The sequence below is a fragment of the Brienomyrus brachyistius genome, chromosome 16 (assembly GCF_023856365.1).
Source record: "Brienomyrus brachyistius isolate T26 chromosome 16, BBRACH_0.4, whole genome shotgun sequence".
Lineage (NCBI taxonomy): Eukaryota > Metazoa > Chordata > Actinopteri > Osteoglossiformes > Mormyridae > Brienomyrus > Brienomyrus brachyistius.
In genome coordinates, this window is record NC_064548.1 from 15,864,423 (window position 1) to 15,889,952 (window position 25,530).

Genomic DNA, 25,530 nt, shown 5'->3' on the forward strand with positions numbered 1-25,530 from the left:
CTGTCTCAATTTCACGCCCCGAGTGAAACATGGCAGTCACTTAACAGGGAAGGTCGTGGTAATATTGGACGAGCTTAATGCGTGGTTTTTCCAAATTGCCGCATCTTTGCTGCGCTGCGGCCGCGCTTCTAACACCCCCTGGTTTGCTGCAACTGAATGAACGAGAGCTTGAACTGGCCCTTATGCACTTGTGTGGCTCAGTTTGTAAGAGCCGTGGATAAATCAGAATTCAGAATGATTTTCTGCATGGAAAACTGTATCTGCAAGTGTATGATGTGGGCAAAAATATATGTACACTTTAAATGTTTGTGAAGTCGGTCTTTGTGTTTTTAGACTTCATTTATATGTATGTGTTATACTAAGCACTCGAATAAGTTCAGTATACTGCAGCTGAATTTCTTCAACCACTTCAGAAAAAACCCATTCCGACATAGTTATAGCTTACATGCAGAACCGTGATTGTTCACCGTCAAATTAAAGGCAATTGTTAGCTTGTATTGTTAAGCTTGAATACGCTGAATCCACTAAGAGGGCTATGATTTATTTTTTAATATTTTGTACACTTCATTCAAAACGCCAGTTCTGCCAACCTGCATGAAGGAATTTCAATACTCAAAGGTTAAACAGTCGACACTGATTATAAATTTTTTCTTTTCCTTTTTAGCGACTTCTCCTGAACATGTAATTTAGAGCAAGCATGTAATTTGAAGAAATAAAAGTATTTCTTTGGACTCTTAAAAGCAAGAGCGGCGCTATTTATAAGGCGTTAAACCAACATTTGTCTGAATTTCATAGCATTGTACTGAACAGGGGCACCTTTGTGTCAAAGTAGTCCTTTGCTGTCCTACATGTAATTTGCCAGATAAAAAAAAAAGTCATATAAATGCCTGAATATGAAGATATGAAAAAAAACACACATCTGCAAAAAGTGGCAGGGATTTTTAATGTACGTATTCAAATCGAACGACCTTGGATAAATGACGAAATGTGACGCCTCCAGTCCGAAGATGATTATTTGTGGACGGGCAATGGTGTGGACTACTGCAGAGCTGCAAAGATTCTACTGGTCCAATTTATCAGCACTGTAGGCTGCAAAGGTTAAATGAGAGAAAAAAATACCTAGCACTTGCCTAGAGGGTGTCAAAGCTCCGCAATTACAAAACACAATCTGAAACACTAATCAGATATCAGAGCTTCAATGGGGCAGAGCCCATGAATAAGCCCAAGTCGGAAACAGCCTATTATCTCTCCCTGTTTACTGATTAAAGCGGTTCTCATTAAGAGAGACCGAGACAGGGCATCTCTGCATCTCTTCACCTTCGTGGGCCTCTACTTTTGGGCTGATCTCATGTTTGAGCATAACTACACCTCAGGCACAAAATCTGAGTGTACATGGGCATAGCAAAGGATTTATTTGTTTCTTATATATTTGCTCATTCAGACCTGGGTTTCTTATCCCCTACATGGTAATAGTGAGTCTGCAGCCTATTCCAGGAAACCCAGGGAAGAGGAATGTCATAGACGGGATGATTTAGAGACACCAATTAGCCTAAACTGTATGTTTGTAGACTGCATAAGGTAACTGGAGTACTGAAAGGAAACCTCATGCAGCACTGGAAAAATAGAGAGAGAGACCCATGTATTCATATCTTTTGTGGAGACTCTCCATTCATTTTCATGGGGAAAATTCTAATTCCAACAATGACAACCTTAACCCCTACACAGCCCTAAACTTACCCATAAGTAAGCAAACTAAATACAGGTCTTTTGGCATTTTTAGTCTTTTGATTGCATTCACAGATTTTTATAAAACTGAATTTCCCCTTTCCCTGAAAACAAGTCCACACACACACACACACACACACACAGATAGGCTTGCATGCAGTTTGACATGTTATACATGCCATTTCGTGATATGGTTCATCCCAGTGAATCAAACCAGTCTTGTTAAGCAGCGGCACTCGGCAAAGCGTCACACGCAGGAGGGAATTAAGCAGCCGATTTGTGTGCCTCGGCCAGCCAACCAGGGTGCGAGATGCAGGTCACACCGCACCTGGCGGAGAGACTGAGAAGACCCCACGCAGGGGCTGCAGTGCTGCTCAGCCAGCGGCCCATGTCCCGCATGAATTATGTAGGACATCATCGGACACAACTGTGTACGATTTAAACTGCACCTTATAATAACGCCAGGACGATCATTTGGCAGAGTCGGCCAGTTCTCTGGTGGAAATAAGCCACACGTACAGGCTCTAAGGAAGTCACGAGAAATTCCCTTGGCTTGAAAGTAGGGTGCTCGTGACTGGACGACCTTCAAAAGACGAAGGTGGAGCTCACTTATAGTTAAAATCAGAAGCGTGTGTGAATGGCATGTGGATGTGAGGCTGGGGGGGGGGATCTGCGCTTCTCCCACACCGAGTGCTATCGACAGATCCAGCTCAGAGCCAGCGAGATACCGGCAGGCGGGACACGGGGGGGGGGGGGGCGGCGCTGACACCAAGTTGACTGGAAACAGCAGTCAGAAGACCGGAGGAGCAGCTTAACTTCATTCAGTGCAACAGGTGGAAGGAAAGAGGTATCAACAGACTGAGGAAGACTGGCCAGCTATCAATGGACAGACTGTGGGTGTTTCAGCGATTCTGTCTACCTGTCGATCAGCCACGCTTTAGGTGATTGTGGTCATGTGCCTCAAACACAGGGCAGAGGTACACACAAGGTTGTGGAAGCAAAACACAGGAGACAGACGTGTTCACTGTTTCCTGGAATAACACAGGCAAATCACTAAATTCAGTAAAGGCATAAATTTATTAAAGCAGCTCTGATTTTATTTAAGCAAAATGCAATGTTATTAACCATTAACACTTACACAGCGTTAGGCGTTAAATATTTGTTTATTACGGTTTTGCGTGTATACTGGCTCTGTTGTGTCCTGTAAATTTGATGAGTGAGGTACAAAACTAGAGCTGACGGGTTTTCCTGCGCTGGGTAAAATCCCGGTTGGGAATGAAGGGTTTGTTCAGTCTTGTTGGTATGGTAACATATACACGACCGCTTAGTCAAACTCTGAGGCACGCTTTAAAACCAGCGTTCGGTGGTGCATTCAAGGTGCGACAAAGCAAGGTCGGATACCAAAAGAAACCAAGCGTCGGGCAGCGTTAAATAATAATAATAAAACACTTATTTTGATTGTAGTCGAAATCATAAGAACAACATTCTTGATAGGCCTACTCCCTGTTTTGCCATAGACGCGCCCTGAATAACTATAAACGCTTACGCTTGTCCTTAAAGGCTCGTCCTTTTAAAATGCTTCAGAAATATTTAGTTCCACGGCGTCGTGTGCAAATCATCAGTATAAATAGTCTTTCAACTCAAAAACACGACAGAATGTAGCCGAGTCATACTATTCTGTTAGACCGACAGAACATATTACGAAATACTTCCAGCGATATTTAAGCAACTGAAATGAGCAATTTTAGCATAAGGTATGGATTTGCAAAAACTCAGCAAGCATTAAATACATAATTCTGTGACATAAAACGTATGAATATTTCCACAACATTTATTCGTTCTTAATTCGTGCATATAATAGCAATAATAATAATAATAATAATAATAATAATAATAATAATAATAACAACAACAATAATAATAATAATAATAATAATAATAATAATAGAATTTTGTAAATAAAACAAAAAACAAAAAAAACGCTTTATACCGTACTGCAACCCTAACTACAAGAGAAACGGATTGCATATGAATGCCATGCATTTAGTTCTTCTAGACTAATACTGCACTGTGGAAAATAACGTAGAACAGCTTGGAAATGTCATCAAAGCCTCAGGACCCACCATGCACATTCGCGTGATCCGACATCGAACGTACCAACGTGATCTCGCGTGCTAACATCGCGAGCGCAAAAAGCATTTAAAATCATTCCCAATTATAAACCACTGACATATGATTTGCTGCACGCAGCATGTATTGCTGTACATCATTTTTTAATTACGTTGGTTTCTTAATAAATATATTTGCAATAAATGAGTTAGCACAAATATCAAGGACAAATATTGAATATTTATAAAAGTAACTTTTTCCAAGTAACAAATTTCGCAATTATTATTGTTGCTATCATTATCGCTTATTATACTATCACAGGCGATTACACGGGATTATCGGTTTTCAGTTTCGGATCCCACTTTTTAGGAAGCATGACCCAAATAGCACAAGTTTAAGGCAAGATACAACCAAGCTGGACCTTTTAGAAACTTTACTTACACACAACAATTCAGCGACAAATACAAATCTCACTGTAAGTGTGGGGCATCGCAACCCTGGAAGTGCAAGACAATAACTCTACCTCATAAACTGCTATTATTATTATTATTATTGTTGTTGTTGTTGTTACTGTCATTATTATTATTATTCATGATAAAATAATAATAAGAATAATAATAATAGGCCGATAATTTTACTGCGAATATATACTTTTAAGACTTTTTCTCATTGCATTCTTCATTACAATGGAAATCATTTTCTTCTGTTCCACAGCAAAATTGCCCTAGAGAGCAGCTTCAACTGCGCTTCGAAAACCGCGAACACAAAAGCAGATTCCTTGCAAATCTCAGACAGTTCAGGAACACTTATACTCTACAGAGCAGGGTAGGTGACGGCATATCAAGATTGCCCTGCGAAAACTTCGTGTGTAATCTGCTGGCTGTCAAGACCTATATCATTTACATGTATTATTACAACATTGCAGCCATGAAAAAGCGCACCGGGCACACGAACAGTGCATGTCAGAGCCGCATGTTAAATTATCTTTTCAAAGCAAATACATATCAAATTCAATATTAAATCATTTGCGTGTCATTTAAACTATATTTACATATTCTTTTTAAAACTTTAAAAATATTTCCGCTTTATCATCGGAACAGCGAATTTTAAAGCGGTAATAAATTAAAGTAAATGAATTAACACGGAAATAGGGGGCTATTGGTATACACCTATGCAACAACAGCAATAACAACAACTAAAGTGCTACTCCTCCTCCTCTTCCTACTACTACTACTACTACTACTACTACTACTAATAATAATAATAATAATAATAATAATAATAATAATAATAATAATAATAATAGAACTTCGAAGAACTTCACGTATACAACTCCAATATAACCGCATACCTTTGTTCTTTAAGTCCCGTTTAGTAGAAACTGTGGCAATAATATTTTCTGGGAAAGTTAACTAAAGTTCCACGACAACCGCTAAACCGAAAATGTTCTAAAGAGAACGTATCATGGGAAAAGTGACATAACCCACCACGTCAAAGTTAGATGATAAAATAACCATAATACATCAATGAGATGTTTTTATTCGTATGCCTGGGATATTTTGGGTCACAGAAAAACACAGCTACATACATAGCAAGCATAAAACACAATACGTCTATAACGTAATTTATATAATTTGTATAATGTGCCATCTATTTGTTTTTTTGTTTTTTTTTTAAGAAATTGGGCCTTGTAGATTATGTTATTAATCCCAGAAGATGGCGCTGAAGTATCATAAACGCTTGGTCTCTTACTATGCATTGCTCTTCAGCGAGTGCTTATTCATTCTAAATATATGCGGTTATAATTATAAACGTCTAATTCAAATTCGGCAGACACCACTATTTAAAAATAAACTTAAATTAATGGCTTGTTAACCTGATGTCCTTTTGTTTTTAAAACTGTTCATGTTTTGTATCTCTTAAAACTAGATGGTTTCAGAATGCATTTGGCTTTCCTGGTCCAAGCAGAAAGTAAAATAAAAGTATTTTTAAAAAGATAATACAAAGTTGCTTGTTTAAATTGTGCTCGCTATCTTGCGGCGTCAGTCACCTTTGTTATTTTTCTTCCTAAACAGTCTACATAGCAGAATCAAGTTCGAATCCCGAGTTTCAGAACAAAAAAAATCACAAATTATTTATTTTACGTATAACCTATTGCGTCTTGCCGATATAAACGGTTGCTATTTGCAAAGCATGCAGGCCTACACCATAGAAGTATGAATGAAAGTTGCTAAATTACCGCTTTATACGAGGCTTTTCATGCCGGTAACTTTGAGTTTTTGAGACTTACGCAAGTTCGGCACGGCTGTTGTTTCAGCAGTTAAGTCTATGTAACCGTTTTTGACCGTGACTTCTCGTCATAAACCTGTCAGACATAACGGGTTTTATTTAGGCCTATATGCTACCATCACATTTAGCGCAGTTCTCACGTGTAGCATGTTTTGTATACATTAGCAGTCGAAATAAGTGCAATATACGTAAGTTTGCAGTCATTTTAGCTAACTGGATGGGTTTTCTCGTGTAAATGCATCAGATGTTTATTTTTTCTGATAAACAGTTACAATAATTATAAATCTATATACTGCCCATACGGTTTTCCCATATTAGTCCAAGACCAATTTGTCCGGTTGAACAACAAAACATGGACTGTTCTGCTGTTAGCGCATAAACTTTTAAACGCGTACTAACCCAGTTTTACTTACAGTTGTCGACGTCCATCTGTCCGACTGAATTTTTATCAAATGGTGTTTACGATTCATACCAAATAAAACGGATGGTCAGGTCACTGACCAGTCATATTTAATACTCATGAGCGTGAAAACGCTGAATGCCGACAGGTAGACGCAGCTAGACGTTGTACATGGCATATGGGCGCGTGACACAAGCCCTGGACTCCATCCCATGGTTTCTGCGGACCTATCTGTGAGGCGTTTCCTCGGAAATGCTCCTATTTGCAAGGAACAATTAACAATGTACCGCTTTCCCACTCCTGGCCAAATGTTACAATATGTTACGCGAACGCTGTTTCCATAATAATATTATATAGAACATCAATAAACGTTATAGCTGGATACATTTTAACCTCGATAGCAAACTCAAACAATAATAAAAAGTGATATAAAAAGTTTAACAAATGTCAAGTGTATTTCATAGATTGTTAAAAAAATTGCAAAATAGTAGCCTAACAACTTTTTGTTTATGATAACATAATTTTTTCACATTATTGCGAAATTTTTATTCTGTGGCCTATTCATTTACAAGACTTAATATTCCAAGCGCACTAAAGTTAAACCTAAGTCGTTTTTTTTTTTACATTTGCATTCTTCCTTTTAGAGGAACAATTTGAATAATAAATAATGTTTCATTGCTTACAATTTTTACATTTTTATAATTAATACCGAAAAAGCAAAGGATCTAAGCACAACACTGTAAAATCTAACCGTTACTCGGGCTAACATTTACAACGCAGTTCAAACTGGCTTAGAAAGGACTGAGAACCCCAAAAATTCTTGGTGGAGAAATTGGTATATTCTTTAAAACACACACACACACACACACACAACTGAATGTGATTTTTTTCTTATTCGCACTTTTCTTTCTTATGTTATTTCTTGTGTTTTATATTCTTGTTACGACCAAAGTAACGCGTACCAGCGTCTTGATGGTTACTATCTCATATAAGTATAAGGTATTTAAACGAGTGTTCTTCGTGCACTGAAGACAGGAGAGCGAACGGGTTTTACGTGTTTGAGTTTCCGTTCTGCCGCCTGTTTAATTGTATATTTTAATCACGAGATGAATAATCAGAAAGAATTTCAGGAGGCAAGTCGTGTATTCGCGCGACACACGAGGAAGACACTCGGCACATTGGGTTAACCTTTAATTCGCGAGAAGAAGAAGAAGAAAATGATGATGATGATGATGATGAGCAAGAAGACAACTTTTTTGTGGTGGGGGGCGTTAGATAACTCATTAGGTAAAAAGGTAAGTGGTAAGTGGTGACATTTAATTATTTTAAACGCTTAACCAAGATACATATCCAAGCTGAAGGAGAAAGCGGAAATTCCATACTGCAACATAAGACGTTTATCCTGTTGCGGTGTAACAATCCATTTCAAAGCTTGTTATGATTCCTTCATATCATTATGCAATGACACGATAAAAAACGTCCATTAAAATTGAACGTCAAAGCGCCATGTAATAACAATAACAATTACACTTAAATTGTAGAGTAACGAAATAAAAATACATTGTAACCTCACCCATAAGAAACATGCAGCCAATATTTGTTTGACTTGTGACCTGTGATTTTGCGAACCATTAAGTATCCAAAATATTATATATATGGCCTTGGACATATATAATGAATAAATGGCCTAGTTATTGCATATAATTTTAATAAAACATTTTTATTGATTTTGTTGTCGTTGAGGATGATGATGATGACGTTGTTGCCGTTATTAATTGTTTAATGCTGCTCTTCATTTGTAGTTAATAAAATATAGGAATAGGTCTATAATTCGAAGCTGAGGCTGCATTTATCATTTTCGTGTTTTCGTACTATGTTGAAAAGCATTTACATCATCTTACAGTTTGCCGGAGATAGAGGAAGTGAGTTCTGCACGTGACTGCCACAAATAGGAGTTCTTATAACGGGCTTGACATCACATACTGCCGACACGTTCTAACTGCGTACTCCTGAAAAGTTACACATAACTTACGCATTTTTATACCGCCGAGACAAAACAGTATATAGACCTATATATGATCACAGATTTTTTTTAAAAAATCTCAGATATGGAAATAAACACACCGCCTTGTACGTTTAATTGTATTCCATATTATAAGACCCATAAAAATTATCATACATATCACAAACTTGCAGTAGCTTAACTTTGTAACCATTAAGTTAAGTTTCCTAAAGAAAACCATTTGACTTTTGCCCACATTTGTAGTAAATCACTGGTTAAATGTTCAGGCCCAAACTTTAGTTATTGTTTTATGTTAGGGTTAGTCTCCATGTTCGCTTAATGAACTAAAAAAGCAAGGATTTCTTTCAATGGCGATACTGCGTCTTTCATTCGTATGTCGCTTGCGTTTTATTAATGGCAACACAGAAAGGGGATGTCTATTCTTATATTACTGGATGAATTCAGTTGCTAAGCAACCAGTGTATGGTAAATCATCCGCGAAATTCAAATCTTTGAGGGAAGAATTGTGCGATTTACTGAAGAGTCACACGAGAAAGTTGTGGAAAGTGTATCAATGATACGAGAAAAATGTTTCAAAACAATTACTTGTTCACCGACTAAAGGTACAGATGCATATATACACACACAGACACACACACACGCACGCACGCACGCACGCACACATATGCATACATACACATGCAAAATCAAAATCATGCTTTACACTACTTGTATACACGGATATATAAAACCATATTTTACACTAAGACCGCCGATTTAGAATATTAAAAGGATCATCATCATTATTTTGTATAGGCCTAATTACAGTATTTTCAGCTTAAGAAGTAAATATCTAAATAATTTATATCGAGCCTGTGTTTTTTCCTCACTTGTCGCTTATTTAACCCCACTGCCCGGGGTACAGCTTAGAGGTTTCATTCAAACCTTCGAGTGACGTCACATTTATCGCTGCATCCTCGCCTAAAGATATAATTACAAACATTAAATGCTGTGTCTCATCTCTGCCAAGGTCGGATATGCCATAAAATAGCCAGACAGTCAGTATTATTGCATGGATCTTCGACTGGACTGTCTCACACCGTACATATATTTACAAAGAGAATACTGTAACAACAGCAGGGCGTAGAATCACCACAGACCTTATCCCGCTTCATAAATACACTATACTTTAGAATTTTAAAATAGAAAACATAAAACAACTGTTTTGAAATAAAAAAAAAAAGAAATGACCATAGTTAAGATGTCCGGCAACCGGTTTATGCAGAAACAAGGCAAGGCGATAACGTTAAGTAACTGTTCGAGGGTATTTCATGGTTTCAATCTGTTTTTAACAGGGGAAAAAAAGAAAAGCGTGCCTACAGTAACTTTAATATCTGTCGATTACACAAAACCTCAGTAACATTCTACTGTTGCACAAAACAAGAGGACCGCCCGTGTTCGCACTCATGTTTTTGCACAATACCTTTACGTAGATGCTGCAGTAATATACAAGCAACCGGCAAATTAAACACGTGACATTTTGTTGTTTCTTCAAAAACAACGTTAAGTGTAGCCGATTATATTTTTCCACGATTAATATTATAGTCGTGCCGGCTTCAGTGTGTTATTTCATTACTTAGTGCTACCTTACGTTAAATGTACTGATTGTCAAGGACATTAATGTACCGACAAACACAAATGTGCCATTAGACAAAACAATTAAAACGGTTGTAAAGAAACTAAAAGCTGCGATATGTATTTACATAATTAAAAATAATTAACCGCTCGTGGACCAATAATAGACCTCGAGGAAAAGACACGTCAATATAGGCCAAGAATCAGCATTGCAAATACCCATTTGTGGTTTTCAGATAAAAATCACTAGGCCCCACCACTACTGCCTTAGATTACTAAAGGTGACAATTTGAGTTGCTATATATCACTTGGGTTATAGACACTTAACACATAAATTGAATTCGACACGGAATTTTTACTTGCAGTGAAAATAATTATTTTTACTCATCAAGCGTAGAGTCAGCGAAATTACTAATGATCTGGCGCTTGCTCTTTGCAGTTTCTGTACTTCTTTTGTGAAGAAAAAAAAGCCTTTCCGAAAAAAATAAAAACTGTAATGAATCTCGTATCGCACAAAATGGAACCGCTTAACACGATCAACAAGCTCTCATTCTCGGTATCACTGGAAATAAAGTATCTATAACAAAACACGCAAATCAATATTCCAAATACAAATCAGTGTCATCACATGCAACACAAGAAGTCATGGCATTTCTTTCTAACAAATTTATTGTTCTCAATGAGCTTTTACGGAAACATAACCGAAATTAAATTACAATCAAATAATCACATCAAAATATACCCTTATTAACTAACAACTGTCCATGAAAATTTATGCTGATTTGTGCTCCTTTCAAATGATAATAAAAATAAGACAACACTGACAACAAGGGGGGAAACCAACCTACATCTGTACTGGGAAAAATAAATTATCGTTTGCAAGAGTCCATAGTTATTCCAAATAAAATAATAAAACAATCATTTGAACGAAAAAAAATAAAGTAAATCATTCCGATCAGTATCTGATCCAATGAATATATATTGCCAGCTTTGCAGAGTCTTTATTATTATTATTATTATTATTATTACAAACCTACCAAACGACGCTGCTATGAAATGGCAGCGCGGTAAGTTTCATCCAGGGAAACCATTCAGTCACACTTGGCAACAGATTTTCGGACAGAAGAATGTGACATAAGTGCAGCTGAAGACAAGTCTTTTTAAATAATTATGTACCATTTTATTCATAAACAAAATGTTTACGTGAGTCGGTCCAAAATGTAAATTTCAAAGAATTAGATCTTAAAGATCAGAGGGGCGAACAGTATTTCTGTCATTTTTTCCTATTTATAAGATGGTGACGGGAAAAGGGCTTATCCTCCAATCCGTTTTAGCTCTATTATTAAACAATCCTCTCCTTTATGCAACATACGGTCGAAGGTCCGTGGATCCCGCCGTCATGGTGCCTTGTCATTCTCTTCCTTCGTTAGCTTTCAAAAATGAGTGTTTTTTTTTTACCGAATGCTCACTCGGTTCTGCTGTCATTTCAGTTCAGACAGGAAAGAAAATAGATGGGAAGGTTTTTTTATTTCTTATATTTTGGTTTTGTTTCCACGTTGATGTTCTCAGTGCGCCAAAATTACCTGATGGAACGAACTTGTAGTTGTCACCCTCTGGTCGCTTGTTTCACTCGGCCCAGTTAAACTTGCATCTTTTAAGTAATCTACTAAAAAATGTCCCTGAAAAAAAGAGCAAACAGAACCTTTTAGGTTAAGACATTTGAAGGTCTGGTGCAGGTTTATCGCTGCGTTTTGGAGTAAGGTTTGGGGGGAGGGTACCATTTTTTCGGTTAAAAATATAAAACATATCTGCAGTCGTATTCAATTTCCCTCACAATCACAGTATCAAAATGTCGCTATCCTGTCGATAGTCTGTATCAGGTTAATCATATACAAAACATTTAGGCGTGTGCTGTTCTATGTCTCACTGAACATTCGTTTGCAGTCCATGGATGGGGGCGGTGTATCTGCACTCACATTGCCGACCTGAGAGTACACATCCTCCGGCGTCTGTGGCACTCCCGGGGGCGTCATTCTTTTTTCTTTCTGTCTCCGATTGCAAAACCAGACTCTTACTACTTCTTTCTCTAGCTGCAAGCTGTCCGCTAGAGATGTAATCTCTTGTGCCGATGGCTTAGGACATTTCAAGAAGTGACTCTCCAAAGCGCCTTTTACGCTTACTTCTATAGAGGTACGCTTCTTCCGTTTCCTTCCCTGCGCTGCGATCTTGTCGATGCTGGTGGGGCTCCCGGTGGACGAGTCTGCTTCTTCCAGCCATTTGTTTAACAACGGTTTCAACTTGCACATGTTTTTGAAGCTTAGCTGGAGAGCCTCGAACCGACATATTGTGGTCTGCGAAAAGACATTCCCGTAGAGGGTGCCCAAAGCTAAGCCGACGTCAGCTTGTGTGAAGCCCAGTTTGATCCGGCGTTGCTTGAACTGCTTGGCGAACTGCTCCAGGTCGTCCGATGTCGGCGTGTCCTCGTCTGAGTGCGGGTCGTGGCTGTTCGCTCCGCCGTGGTGCTGCTGTTGGTGGTGCTGATGCTGGTGGTGATGGTGGTGGTGGTGATTTCCGTGATCGAGCTCAGGGGTGTCTCCGCGTACCAAACCAGGGTGCACCAAACTCTGGCTACCGGGCGGGTTCAACATCCCGTTCACCGTAAATCCTCCTGGCTGGGAGTAAATTAGCGACTGTTGCTGTTGTCCAGCGGTTATCGAAGGTATGTGAGCCGCGGTGGTTCCACCCCAAGCCCCCGGGTGAGACTGGTGAGGACCCAGATGTGGGGGCCGGTGATGCAACGTAGTACCAGTATGTAGATCGTCTCTACCTGAATTGTTTTTGACGTCTTGCTGCTGGGGGCTGCCTGTCATCCCAACGGGGCTGGACGACCAAGGCGATCCCGCTTCTGCCGCTGCCACTGCGGCTGCAGCCGCAGCGGCCGCGGCGTGAGGCAGGGAGGTAACCCACTGGTGAGCATGGCTCAACATATGACCCCCGTTGCTCGTCGCCATGGCTCCCTGCATGAAGTCGCTCTGTACCATCTTTACTGTGGGATCTCCTCTGTAGCCGCCAGACACCGATGTAACCGCAGCACTGCCAGGCTGCATGCCACCGGCTCCAGAGTCTGAATGCACGATGGAGCCGGCTGACAGGATGCTATTGCCGGGGAGATAGGGATTGGAAGCCGCAGTGGCCATCCCTTTAACCCGTATGACTGAGTCTGTCGAATATGGCTCCTTCTTTTTATCTAACCTTTTTTTTTTTTTTTTTTTTTTTAATCACGCAAATTCAATTCCATGAATTATTCAAGGTTTAAAAGTCTAGGTAGTCTTGCCGTACACCATTGACTCAATGAAAAGACAAAAAGAAGAGAAGCAAAGTTCGTGTTAATCCGCAGGATCCGTTATTCATACATTGACAATATCTATGTATTTATAACACACAAAAAAATAAATATGTGGCATAACAAACTGTAAAAAGGGAAATCCAGTCGGCACACAAAAGCCCTTCAAAACTCTGCAAAGTCCTTCGGGAAAGTTTTTGTTGTCGTAATTGAAAAGTAAAAAAGTTATTTTAAAAAAGTTTGTCCATTCAAACTTAGAGTACTGCAGGAGACTTCTCCAGTTTCCTTAGAAAAACCAGACGTTTTTAAAATTCCCTCTTCTTAAGTAGGAAACCATCAGAGACTGATCCTTGCGTTTATTTCTGACGGAGACGTCGAGATCCCCCCGTGATTCTTTTTCATTTAGTTGTATTCTTTATGCACGTTTACACGCAAAAAAACATCTTGTTTATATTTCGACATGCAAAAGCACTAACTGGAACTCGAAGTGCAATCCGGCAATACAATGTGCTGTAGTCGGTTGCAGGGTCCCTCTCATTTGCTGCCTCGCTCTCTCAACCCTCTCTCTCTCTCTGACAGCTCTCTCTTCGTCCCTCCCTCCGAGCTCGGAGACACATGAGTGTTTACGCTATGCCAAGCGTGCGCACACCGTCTACATCTTCCCCCCAAATAAAAGGAAGTCGTATGCAAGACTACAGTTCATTGGCTACCCGCGGCGCGATTGGCAGTTCGGAGCCCACGGGCCCCCTTCCGGCCGTTTCAATTGGCTGCTTTTGATTTCATCTAAATAAATAAACAAATCGTTAAAACATGAAATAAAATATATGTTTCAAATATTTACGCATATAACTTAAAAAGATAGTTCATATTGTAAGTTTTTTTTTTCATGATCAAACCACAACAGCTGATTTGAACTTTTGCTAAAATTACTGGTTTTTAGATTAGTTGCGTTCTTTCCTGACCAGAGGTACCCGATTTATGGTTAAAGTTGAAATTTGCATGTACTTAACCTTGAGCGCTATTTCAAATGCCGTTATTAATATAACATAGTTGAACTACTCAGAAACTTAAGTGGGGAAAAAAACGACGGATAACTTAAAAGCTATGGAAAAGCTAAAAACCTATGCTATACATAAAATAGCAGCACGCGGTATTGATATTGTTGATATAACGTACAGAATTACATGTAGGCTAATGATACAGATTAGGTTAAATAAATGCAAGGAGTAATATTACGGCAGAAAAAGAAGAAACCGAAATTATTGTAATGCAGGTGGGATTTCATAATCACCTTGTCCTAAGTCATTTACATAGCACAAAGCTCATGGCTTCCACGGAGTTAACAGAAAATGTAAGGTTTGAGAGGTGCTTCTGAGCGCAAGCGAAGGGCAGGAGATATCCGGGATAAAAACAAAGTGACAAGCAAAGCGTGGACCATCGGAGTAGTCCTCTGGAGACTGGTAAAGACCCTTTGTTTTATCCGGTGAAGTACAGAGTAGCTGCACAAGTGAGCTTCTTCGTTTTCTACATTTTTCAGAACCGCAATGGGGTGTGTTGTATAAGCGGTTAACGCATAAGTTCATGTATAGATACGAGCGCTTAATCTGTAAAATACATTTGACCTCTAAACTGTACAGCCACGTCGCGTGCATGGTTCCGTTCTGATTTGGATATGATGCACTTATAGTATAAGACGGACGGCTGCCAGATTGCATGCATGAGAAACATTTTTCATGAGGGAAAAAATTCCTCAGATTAAAAAAAAAAAAAATCGAATGCATATTTTATTCTGACACAACTCAGAATTACCAAGGAATTCTAACTTTAAAAACAGAAGTTAGGTCCCACATTTTTGTTCCAGGACAATTAAATTCATTCCGCTACGAATGAGAAGCATGGTGTTGTGTACACTGATTATTTTAAGATTGGTTTTGGGGCCACAGGGCCGCCTGGTTTTTGAATATTACCCTGAGGGTTTTGTCGAAATCCCTGTCATGCATAAACGAACGTTTGAAATGTTAGAGCATAACTGCCGCAAGTTACCCCCGAAAATTCCTAAAACATGAAAAAGTACACGCACCAATAGCTGCTGTATGCGTGCATTTATATATATATATATATATATATATATATATATATATATATATATATATATATATATATATATTCATTTTTCCGTTTTATGGTGTTTATTTAGTACAGCCCTCGTGTTTCCTGCTGAGGAGTTTGTTTCCCAGGCAAAAAAGACACACAAAAAATCCCCAAGTATAACAAGAGACGAACAGTTACTGCTGATTTACATTTGCATAAATTTTCATATATTTTAGTGAAAATAATAGAGGAGCGGGGAAGAGCAAAGCTCAGTTGAGTCGGAGGAAAGGGGAACCGTACGAAGGATTGTTCTGTTGAAGAAATTTTTAGATAAATTTACATTCAACAGCTGATTATTAGATACTTATCTGTTCGGGGAATTCTCAGCGGGTAAGTGATCAATTTTTCATACTCATATTGAGTTTTGCAACATAAACTTGTGTAAGTTGTGTTTATCTTTATTTTAATATAGAAAAACATTGAAATAGCGCGGACTTTCGATTCCAGTCATGATTTTGTGTAATGCAGAGTAGTAAACAAACGGTGAAGCAGCCGAGTTGCGTAGCCTGTTTGGGAAGACGCAATGTATCCAGCGCAAACACATCTCAGTTTAATTCTCAGGAGAAGTCTTCCACAAGTGGTTTCCAAGGCGTTTGCATATAGCAGATATATTGATTACTTGCAGTTTTATGCAGCTTAGAGAATCGACAAAGTAACCGACTGAGAAGTAGCAAATCCGCCGCAACGACCAATAAACTGTATACAGTATTATCAGTCTCTTTCGCTTCTGAAACTCGATATCGGATACTGGGCCTGATGGTGAGGGTATAATGTGGGTGAACCTTTAACTAGATAATGTGATAGCCCATGTTCCTCGAGATAATGCATTCCTTTCATGAAGCGCTATTAGGTACATATGGGTGTCGAGATATCTTGTTTATTTCTTAAGTGTATCGTAGGATTCATTTTCTTGTGTCTGTATTTGTTTGCATGCAAGTTAATTGAAAAACGCTTGGATTATGAGTTTAAGAAAGACATATATGTATGTCGTAATAGAACCTGGAATATTTCATTATTTATATATCTATTTATTTATTTATTTATTTCACCGCGTGTTTTGCCGTAATTATTTTATAGTTTATTTTTAAATGTTCATTTTTTCTTTTTTTCACCCACGGGCTAACTTTGCTTGCCCTCCCCGGTGCAGATGCTGCCTCGCGCAGCTCCACCGAGATCGTTTATTTCATTGATGGGGAGGCATTTCTGAAACCAGCATTTCGGTTGCCATGGTGAGCTGAATAAAAGAGGGAACACTAGTCGCATTAAGCTATATGTTTGTGCACTGGAGTCGAGATGAAAGAGCTCCCGAGAAGCCAAGATGATCTCACAGAAAGCCAAAGTAACCATCCAAAACTCGCTTATGTTCCAGAGGTTCATTGACCTAAAATTTCGCCGTCGTAAATACTTCGCCGTAATGCAGATATCAAATATTTGCAGATACATACATGCAGACTTTCAAGTAAACTCCTCGCTGCAGGCAAAGTAATATGCAATAAGAATGGATGTGGGGGAGACATTTGGTGACCAGCAGAGGTCGCGCTTAATTGTGAGCAGAACTTTGGTAAGTAACGTAACTGTTTGCTTTGTTTAGTCACAGACGATTGTCTCTTACTTTTACAGCAAAGTTAACAATTGCGAGAAATGGATACTTGAAATACACTGAATTGCATTCAAAATTTTAAAATACAAATTGAACGTATAATCGCCCTTTAGGAAGGTTTTGGGGAGGAAGACCTCTGTAATTTTTCAATGCATTGATAGCACATCATTTTCAATTATTACTAATAATTATTGTTTTCATCAGATCATGTTTCATTTGTGTTTCATTTTCGTCATAAATATTAATTATTCGTCGTAGAAATAAACAAGACTAATTAAAAGCACACAAGCAGGCAAAGCAATTTGCAGGAGAATATATGATTAAACATGCTACAATTGTTTATGTTTATAAATATGGATAACCAAAGTGTTAAAACGGATAACGTGCATCCTCAAATTTACGTATAAATTTAAAATAGCTAGATAAGAAGAATCTGTCCGTATCACGACGTTTTAATTCCAGCCAAAATATTAATAAAACCTGTCATACGTCTTCTTGACACAGGGGATGTTTTGTTTATGTTTAGGTATATTGTGTGCCAAAGGACATACGTACTGACTCTCCGTGTGCAGTCCGTGTGTGTGTATAATGAATTGCATATCATATATAATTCAGTTATATAACGATTGAATTAATGTTATAAAGTTTAAAAGCATACTGTCCCATTACTGAAACGAACGTACTGAATACTAAATATCTCATGTAAACCAAGGGCGTTAATCTGTTCGTGTATTTGTATACGTTTGATCGTTAGTTTTTAAGAAAATACACACGATTTGCATTGCAATATTAATCAATATATTACTAGTAGTACTATGAATAATAATAATGGCAATAATCACCATATTCATCATGGGTAATATACTGGTTGAACGAGAGTTTGCAAAGCATAGCCGTACAGGTTATAAAATCACCAAAACTGAATGCTTACCTTTGCCGTTTCTAAACCTCGACACGTATAAGCAATCTGTTGATTCATTTCCATAATTTGCGTCAATGCATCACCAATAAAGGGGGGACATTTTCATGACAAATGACGAAATGCACGAAGATAAAAATAATAATGGCATCTCGTAGCTTCTATGTAGGCCTAAATCTATATTCTCCGAAAACTAAATTTACAAGGCCGATCTTGTACATCTTAAATACCCATAAACGGGAGAGACGCGATGGGCCTAACTGGCCAAACGGGCATGGCGTGAAATTATCATCAGCTTCACTGTGGCCATGAAAGGGTGGTGGAATCCGATTTATTATTTTTTGCGTTGCCATTTTTTTCCCGTATAACCAACCAACATCTCGTTATGTTAAGCTTTTTTCATAGGCCTGCATGGGTTTATTTTTTACTGCATTTGTGATCAAAACTGGCGATAAACCCGAGAGCAAAGGTCCACCGAGGTAACCTGAAACAAATCCAAATGTAATGGTAATTATTACATTTTTCAAATTTAATTGCTCGCTCATAAATTTTAATTACACTTTAAGATTATTAGTTCTGTTATCCACATGGTTAATGTATACGCTAATCAGAGAACATGTTTGTAAATGGATTTAGAGAACCTGCAAACTTGAACGATTATCAATTAAACGCCGGGCGTGTAATGTAGTAAATATAACAAAGGACGGATATTTTACCTATAATACTTAAAACGTACGGGCTGCGGGCGCATGCATGTAGATTACCATGTAAATGCAAGTCGTCAAAGCATTTCACATTTCGGCAGATATTGCTTTTGGTCTGTCACTCTTAGGCTACTGAATATAGAGTTTCAAAGGCTGACGTGCGATACTTGCAGAAAGGCATTGGCATGAAATACGTTTATACAGTAGTGGTATAATCTTAAAAAATGTGCTCCAATATTATTCATTTGTAATCGACATAACATTATGGAACAACAACAGTAAAAGGCCTAATAAAAATATATGAATCCATATTTGCATGCACGCATATAGAAATACAGGCTATATGCATACTTCCGCTATGAATTTAAACAGGGCGGGAATTTGGTTATGCTGATAAATGTACGCACCCTATAGTTTCCTGTTCTTAAAGATGCGTATGATTCGCATCACATGGGACATGTCTTAAAAACATGGATTTCAATGTGCAAAATCAGTGAGGGGACAAAGACAGGGATTTATGATTGTTCTCGGGTCACGGGCGTTCATTTATGAAGCCCGATACGCTGTATTTATTAGCCACACTAAAAATTAGCGGAAAGGTAAGCGAAGTTGATCTAATCGTCTTTTTTGGGTCTCTGCGCAACTCCCAGATAAAAGCGAAAGGGGTGCGGTGGTGAACTGGCAGGGAGGCCATGGGTACGGCTGAGAGGCGGGGTCACCGATATGATAAAGTGCTCTTTTCGGGGCATATGAGACGGATCGCTGGGGGTCTTTGTGTCTCAGTCATCCCCTCCATCACGTGGGAACGGAAAGTGGCCTCTTACTGGATCTGAGAGCTTCTCCCTGCTACGGATTGATTATTTAAAGGAACGTATGTGGGCAAGAATGAATTCCTTTTTACATGTTTTACTCAGGTCAGATCAGATAGTTTTCTCGTCGCCAAGTCGTGCACACGTATTTTCAAAAAAAAAAAAAAGTTTATGTATTTTAGTATCTGGTATATGAGGAACTGTATTTTACATATAGAATACTGGTAAAAATGTTGTATGAAAATCCAAAGTGGGCGAACAAACACATGGAATCATGGGTGGGCAATTTCGTAAAGATGCAGCCTTTGTGCGGTGCCGGGTGTGCAGATTGCAATAGTTTCTGCTGTGTTGTTATTTGCCAAACAGAGCTGATTCCCCTTTGAGGAGAGCTTCACGGCAGCTCCCTGCCCATGATTACATTAATCAAAGAATTTATTTCCCCCGGGATGGTGGGAACGAATCATACCAAATACAAATCAAATTTGATTGTGAAGGAACCGAGCATCCACGAAACTCCATATCCCTCAATTCATCCGCCTCTTCCGTTTTCGGCTGACAGGAAGCCTGGCAAACTTTTACGAAGTATCACGTTGTATCTAGGTGAAGACCGGAGACAGCAGTATGACAGAGAAGGCAAACCGTGAACTTAGAGTCCGGGATCGGGCGTAATCGCCACGTTAAATCCTCCCGCGAATTAAATGCTCGGAGCTTTAGTTTTCATCATGTGACATCGCGTACCTCTGTCTGATGTCAATAATTCATGAAGGGCTGCTTCCCATGTTGTCAACACCTGCATTCTAACGACCAGAAATCGTCTTCACGACGCTCGAGGGCTTTATTTCATAGTTTAATGAAGTTCTGTTCGGTCGACAGTAAGAAAACTTTAAATTAATCTTTGAGCGGGGCTGTTTGTTTAAGTATTTGGTTTCTCCACTTAAACAAAACACAGAGTAAAAAAATAAAATAATAAAGAATCATATTAATACAAGGCCTTAAACGTGACTCCCTCTAGTTGGCATTTATAAAAAGCAAGGCTCTAATCCTGCAGGCACTGGGTTCGGGGTTTTGAGACACTTTCTTCTTCACAGTGTAACGGTCCCCATTGTAATGCTTTGTAATGCACCCTCCATTCTTGAGCCGCTGCACATTTTCCATGGTCTGAGGTACGTGCACACACACACACACACACACACACATACACACACACACACACATACATACACACGCACGCATGCACACACACGTACACGCAGCCTCCCTTCCCTGCTTTCTGAGAACAACCACTTTCATCTTATATGTCGCTTAGGAGACATATGCCACTTCCCAGATAAGACCCAAAGCACATAAATGTACTGTCTCATGGATTTAAAAAAGTACGCACTCGTGCAGTGTGAGGTAACAATGAGATTTCCTTTCGAGGAGCTGCTGCATTTTCTTATGAGCCACAAGAAGCTTTTATACCGCGTGTTTACTCGATGAATCGAGGGCTCCTTTGTCCCGTCGACCGGCCGCTCCCACCGCTAACTTGTTTGCAGGTATTTTATTAAATTTGCTAGCCTCTCGTGCCCTCCACCTCTCCCACTCTAACAGTTTAAGGGGCCAGGGTGGAGGCGTGCATTGTGGGATGCATTGTTAGTCTCCGACAGCATGTTGAAGATAGATGAATGCCCGGCAGCGACCTGTGGGAAAATGATGCGGACGCCCGGTCGTCCTGTGTGAGTCCCCATGCGTAGGCCTGGCCGTTGAATTGGTCCGTAGGTCGTCCAGAGTGTTTGAATATGTGGCATCCCACTGCAAACCTGGCGGAATCTCCCTTGAGATCAATAAAGTTAATCTTTATGACTTCTTATTGACAAATGTCAATAACCTTACACAACTTCTTTATTATTTTATCTATTTTAATCTATTTAAGTTTTGCTATTTTGTAGCAAACTTTGTTTCTATATGTCATAGTCTTTTGTTGTCTATTGTTTTGTGTTTGTTGTTTTCTATTTGTCTGTTGTTCTCTATTTGTCTGTTGTTTTTAAACCGTGACCAAGGAAACTGTTCAAAAGTCCCAGTGTACTTGTACCTCTGTACTTGTGGAAATGGCAAACAAAGTTTTAGCTCAATTCAATGTAACAGAACATAACATGATAAAAAAACACCTTTCAGTATAGAGAAAATCAAGGGAGGGGGGACTAAACAGACACAACAAACAAACGACCAGATAAATAAGGGGTATATGTAAATGTTACTTTAAAATATGCACCTTTTAAACTTTACAGCACAGATATGGTAACTAAAGCTTAATTTCTGCTGATGGGTCACAATGATCCGTTGTAGTTTTTGTCTGATTTTCGCTGCGTTCGCTCTTTGCATTGCCGCTTGCAGAAAGCACAGTGGCCTTGCTCCGGGTAAATCCTGCGGTGAGATGTGCAGCTAAAGAGTCGGCGTCTGTGAGCTTAAGGAGACGGAGACTCGGCCTTTGGGACCATTTATGCTTCATCCAGAAAAAAAAAAACTCGATACATATCCACTTAATTTTTTTTCCCAGCTAGAAGATCGATAAATTATCAATGGACTCCTGCAGGAGGAGAGAGCCTGAAGCGTCTAATTAATAAATATGGGCACATGGACTTAAAATTCTGCAAGCGTATTTTATTTGGAGATGGCATTTTCTAGAGAGGCAGTATCTGCAAACGTACCTGCCCGGCTCACCGCTCTAAACTGGAAAACCCTGAAAACAAATACATCTCATCTGGGTGAGGCTCACTTTGCCAAACAGGCATCAAGTATGGCCACAAACTCACTGTGCTTGCTACATGAGGGAGATCCCATCAGGAGGGGGGGGGGGGGGGGGGTGTGGGGCCATAGTTTTGCATGAAGCTTCCCCCACCTCTGCTTCCCATTCAGGGCATAAACGTTCTGCTCTTCAAGTACGGCCGCTACAGGCTGTTTTCTATGCTATAAAGATATGCAAATGTAGTTGTTAAGGTTAAAAAAAAAGTGGAGCATTTTTTTATTAGTGTTCCAGGAGGTAACTGTTCATTATGCCAAAGAGCTGCTGGACTTTCTGCAGTTTTTTCCTTCTTCTTTTGTTTTGTTTTGTTGTGTTTTGTTTAAGGTATCAGGTGGAAGAGCAAACTGAAGATGAGCGGGCCGGGTACAGGCATCGCAAATGAACACCACTTCCACAGTCATGTCTGTGGTTACGAACGGGAAAGAGCGGAATTAGGATGTGAGACCGGACCTGTATTGCTGGAAATGGGTGTATTGTATTTGGATTATGGAGAGTGAAGTCAAGAGCCAATCGTGCAGAGTCGAATTAATGAAAAATGTTTATTTGCTGATAGTCTGAGATAATCCTAGTGAAAGATACAGGTGATTTACACTGATAATCTGGGGTAATCCTAGGGAAAGATACAGGTGATTTACACTGATAATCTGGGGTAATCCTAGTGAAAGATACATGTGACTTAAACTGATAATGCGAGGTAATACTCGTGAAAGATACAGGTGACTAACAATGATAATCTGGAATAATCCTAGTGAAAGATACAAGTGACCTAAACTGATAATGCAAGGTAATACTCGTGAGAGATACAGGTGACTAACACTGATAATCTGGGATAATCCAACTGAAAGATACAGGTGATTTACACAGATAGTCTGGGATAATAGCAGCAAAAGATACAGGAGACTTACACTGTGAAATGATTATTCAGTAGAGTTGTAATTCATCAACACATCATATTATACACATAAATCTTCTGACCACTTACCCAGTACAAGGTCTCACTGGGGATCTGGAGCCAATCCAAGGCAGCATAGGACACAAGCCAAGGGTGCACCCTGGACAGGGTACCAGTCCATCACAGGACACAAAGAGCATGAGAAATTCATGGACACCCAACTGCGTGCTTTCAGGCAGAGGAAGGAAATCCACGCAACCCAGAGAGAACGGGTGAAGTGCTCAGACACAGAGCGGGGGTGGGATTTGAACGCACAACCCCGGAGGTGTGAAGCAGAAGTGATAGTCACTGTGCAGCCTCACCGTGCAGCACATCCATCACAAAAAAGCATTATTATATTTGGGCTGTGAAATTTTAAGGAAATTGCCTTTCTACAGCACATTCCGCAGTAGTAGAATCGCTAGCACTAGGAATTGAAGAATTCCAGTGTCATTTTTGGTCTTATCCCTCACTGTGCCTTTGTAGAGTCTCGCCTGGGCTCATGCTGCCAGAGAGGGATTGGGAAGATGGAAAGAGTCCAGCCCCCCCCCAGCCCAGTCTCAACAGCATGGATCAGCAGCTCTTTCCTGGACACGACGGTGCCCCCTGCATCCCTACACAGCCTAAGAAGGTCCGAGTGGGTAAAAGCCTCCTTTCAGTTTACTCATGCCCATGAGAGGCATTTTACGCCTGGCTGTAAGCGGTGCTGCCTGCATGACGTGGGTCCCCGAGAAAACCGGGAACCAGTTACAGAGGCGGCGATTCAAAGCTGCAGCGTGAAGGGAAGCGGGAGGAACCGGGAGAGAGGAGGCAAGGCGCCTGGCCAGGCCATAAAGACAGCGTGTTGTGTGAAACACAGCCCTCACTATGACTGAGCTCACAGTCACTGATATGCTTCATGATGTCATGTCACAGTACAGTACCTCACTGACAGCTCGAGCTCACAGTTGAATGTGTCAAATTAAAGTGACGAACAGCTGAACTGACCAGGCGCTGCCCGGGTATCTCTGAGGCAGAGCACAGGCCACAACAGAAATAAAAAGTTTGACTCTGTTAGCAGCTCGTAAAGTCTGGCAGCCCCGACCAATCAAACCCGCACTCCTTTGGACAGTGCAATGCCTGTAGCTGTACTTGTGATACTTATAGGGCATGTGCATACCTTCCCGGGCACAAAGACCCAGCACAGCTAAGCAAACAGATAAAAAAGAAAGACGTGAGGGAAAATAATGGTGAAAGGTTGATGCGCAGAGAGCACAGCGACCCCGAGACTTCCACTGTCTCCCCATGTGGAAAGCGTGGCTCAGGTACTTTCCAGGAATAATATGGCACATCACATACTGATAACCAGGAAGCTGGAAGATAAGGCAATGGGGGAAGGCTGTGAACCAAATATGCATGCACCCACATTATTATAATTATTAATAACATAATATTACTACTACTACTACTACTACTACTAATAAGGTTTTCTTGAGTTTGATTTATATTGCTATTACGCAGTATATAACTGCATTCAGGTGATGATGTTTATTCTTTAATTTTTTCCATCCTTGGCATTGTATCTAAAGTGCAATAAAACTCAAGATCTACAAAACTTCAGCTTGTCGGGTTGTTGTCTGTCACTCTGCCTCGTGCTTCACGCTCCTGAAAAACGTTCCATCTGCTGCCACTTGAGGAGACCTGAGCTCGGCGTTTACCTGACGAAGGCACGGGCGTCTCACAGGCCTGGGTCTGCTGCTTAAAGAGTGAAACTTACCCGCTTGATGGATTTATTAAAAAGGTTAATTTTTAATGGATTGGCTCCACCAATCATCCTGTCACTCTTCTCGCCTCTGACCCCAGTCTGCAGTGTCGTTGCTTCTTCGCACGCATTCCCACCGCTGCGTGTCTGCAAACTGCCTCGAGATGCACACCCCTGCTTATGAGTTAATTGATATTGTGAGCGAGGGAGGTGCGTTTTGCAGCAATCGGAGGAAAATTGGTCACAAAGGGACGCCAACTGCTCTGACTGGCAAATTGTTTTGGTGGCATGGCGAAAATGGCGCCCGGGGACCGTCAGTCACCACGCTGTGACAGCTGGCTGGGTTTAAACAGGCCCACTGCAGACCGGCACTGCTCATGAACCCGGGGG

The 25,530-nt window shown here is 40.0% G+C and overlaps 1 protein-coding gene and 1 long non-coding RNA gene across 2 annotated transcripts; one reads left to right on the forward strand and one right to left on the reverse strand.

Annotated features, from left to right (window-relative positions):
• Nucleotides 1-10,811: 10,811 nt before the first annotated feature.
• On the reverse strand, nucleotides 10,812-14,162 carry LOC125710243 (POU domain, class 3, transcription factor 3-B-like). The gene is made up of 2 exons (XM_048979785.1): nucleotides 12,137-14,162; nucleotides 10,812-11,839 (listed from the first exon to the last, which is right to left on the reverse strand). The coding sequence occupies exons 1-2, from the start codon at nucleotides 13,355-13,357 to the stop codon at nucleotides 11,726-11,728; spliced, it is 1,335 nt and encodes a 444-aa protein (XP_048835742.1). The 5' UTR covers nucleotides 13,358-14,162; the 3' UTR covers nucleotides 10,812-11,725.
• An 8,358-nt stretch (nucleotides 14,163-22,520) lies between these two features.
• On the forward strand, nucleotides 22,521-24,994 carry LOC125710254 (uncharacterized). The gene is made up of 2 exons (XR_007382945.1): nucleotides 22,521-23,049; nucleotides 23,095-24,994. It is a non-coding gene; the product is annotated as an uncharacterized LOC125710254 (long non-coding RNA).
• The last annotated feature ends 536 nt before the right edge of the window (nucleotides 24,995-25,530 follow it).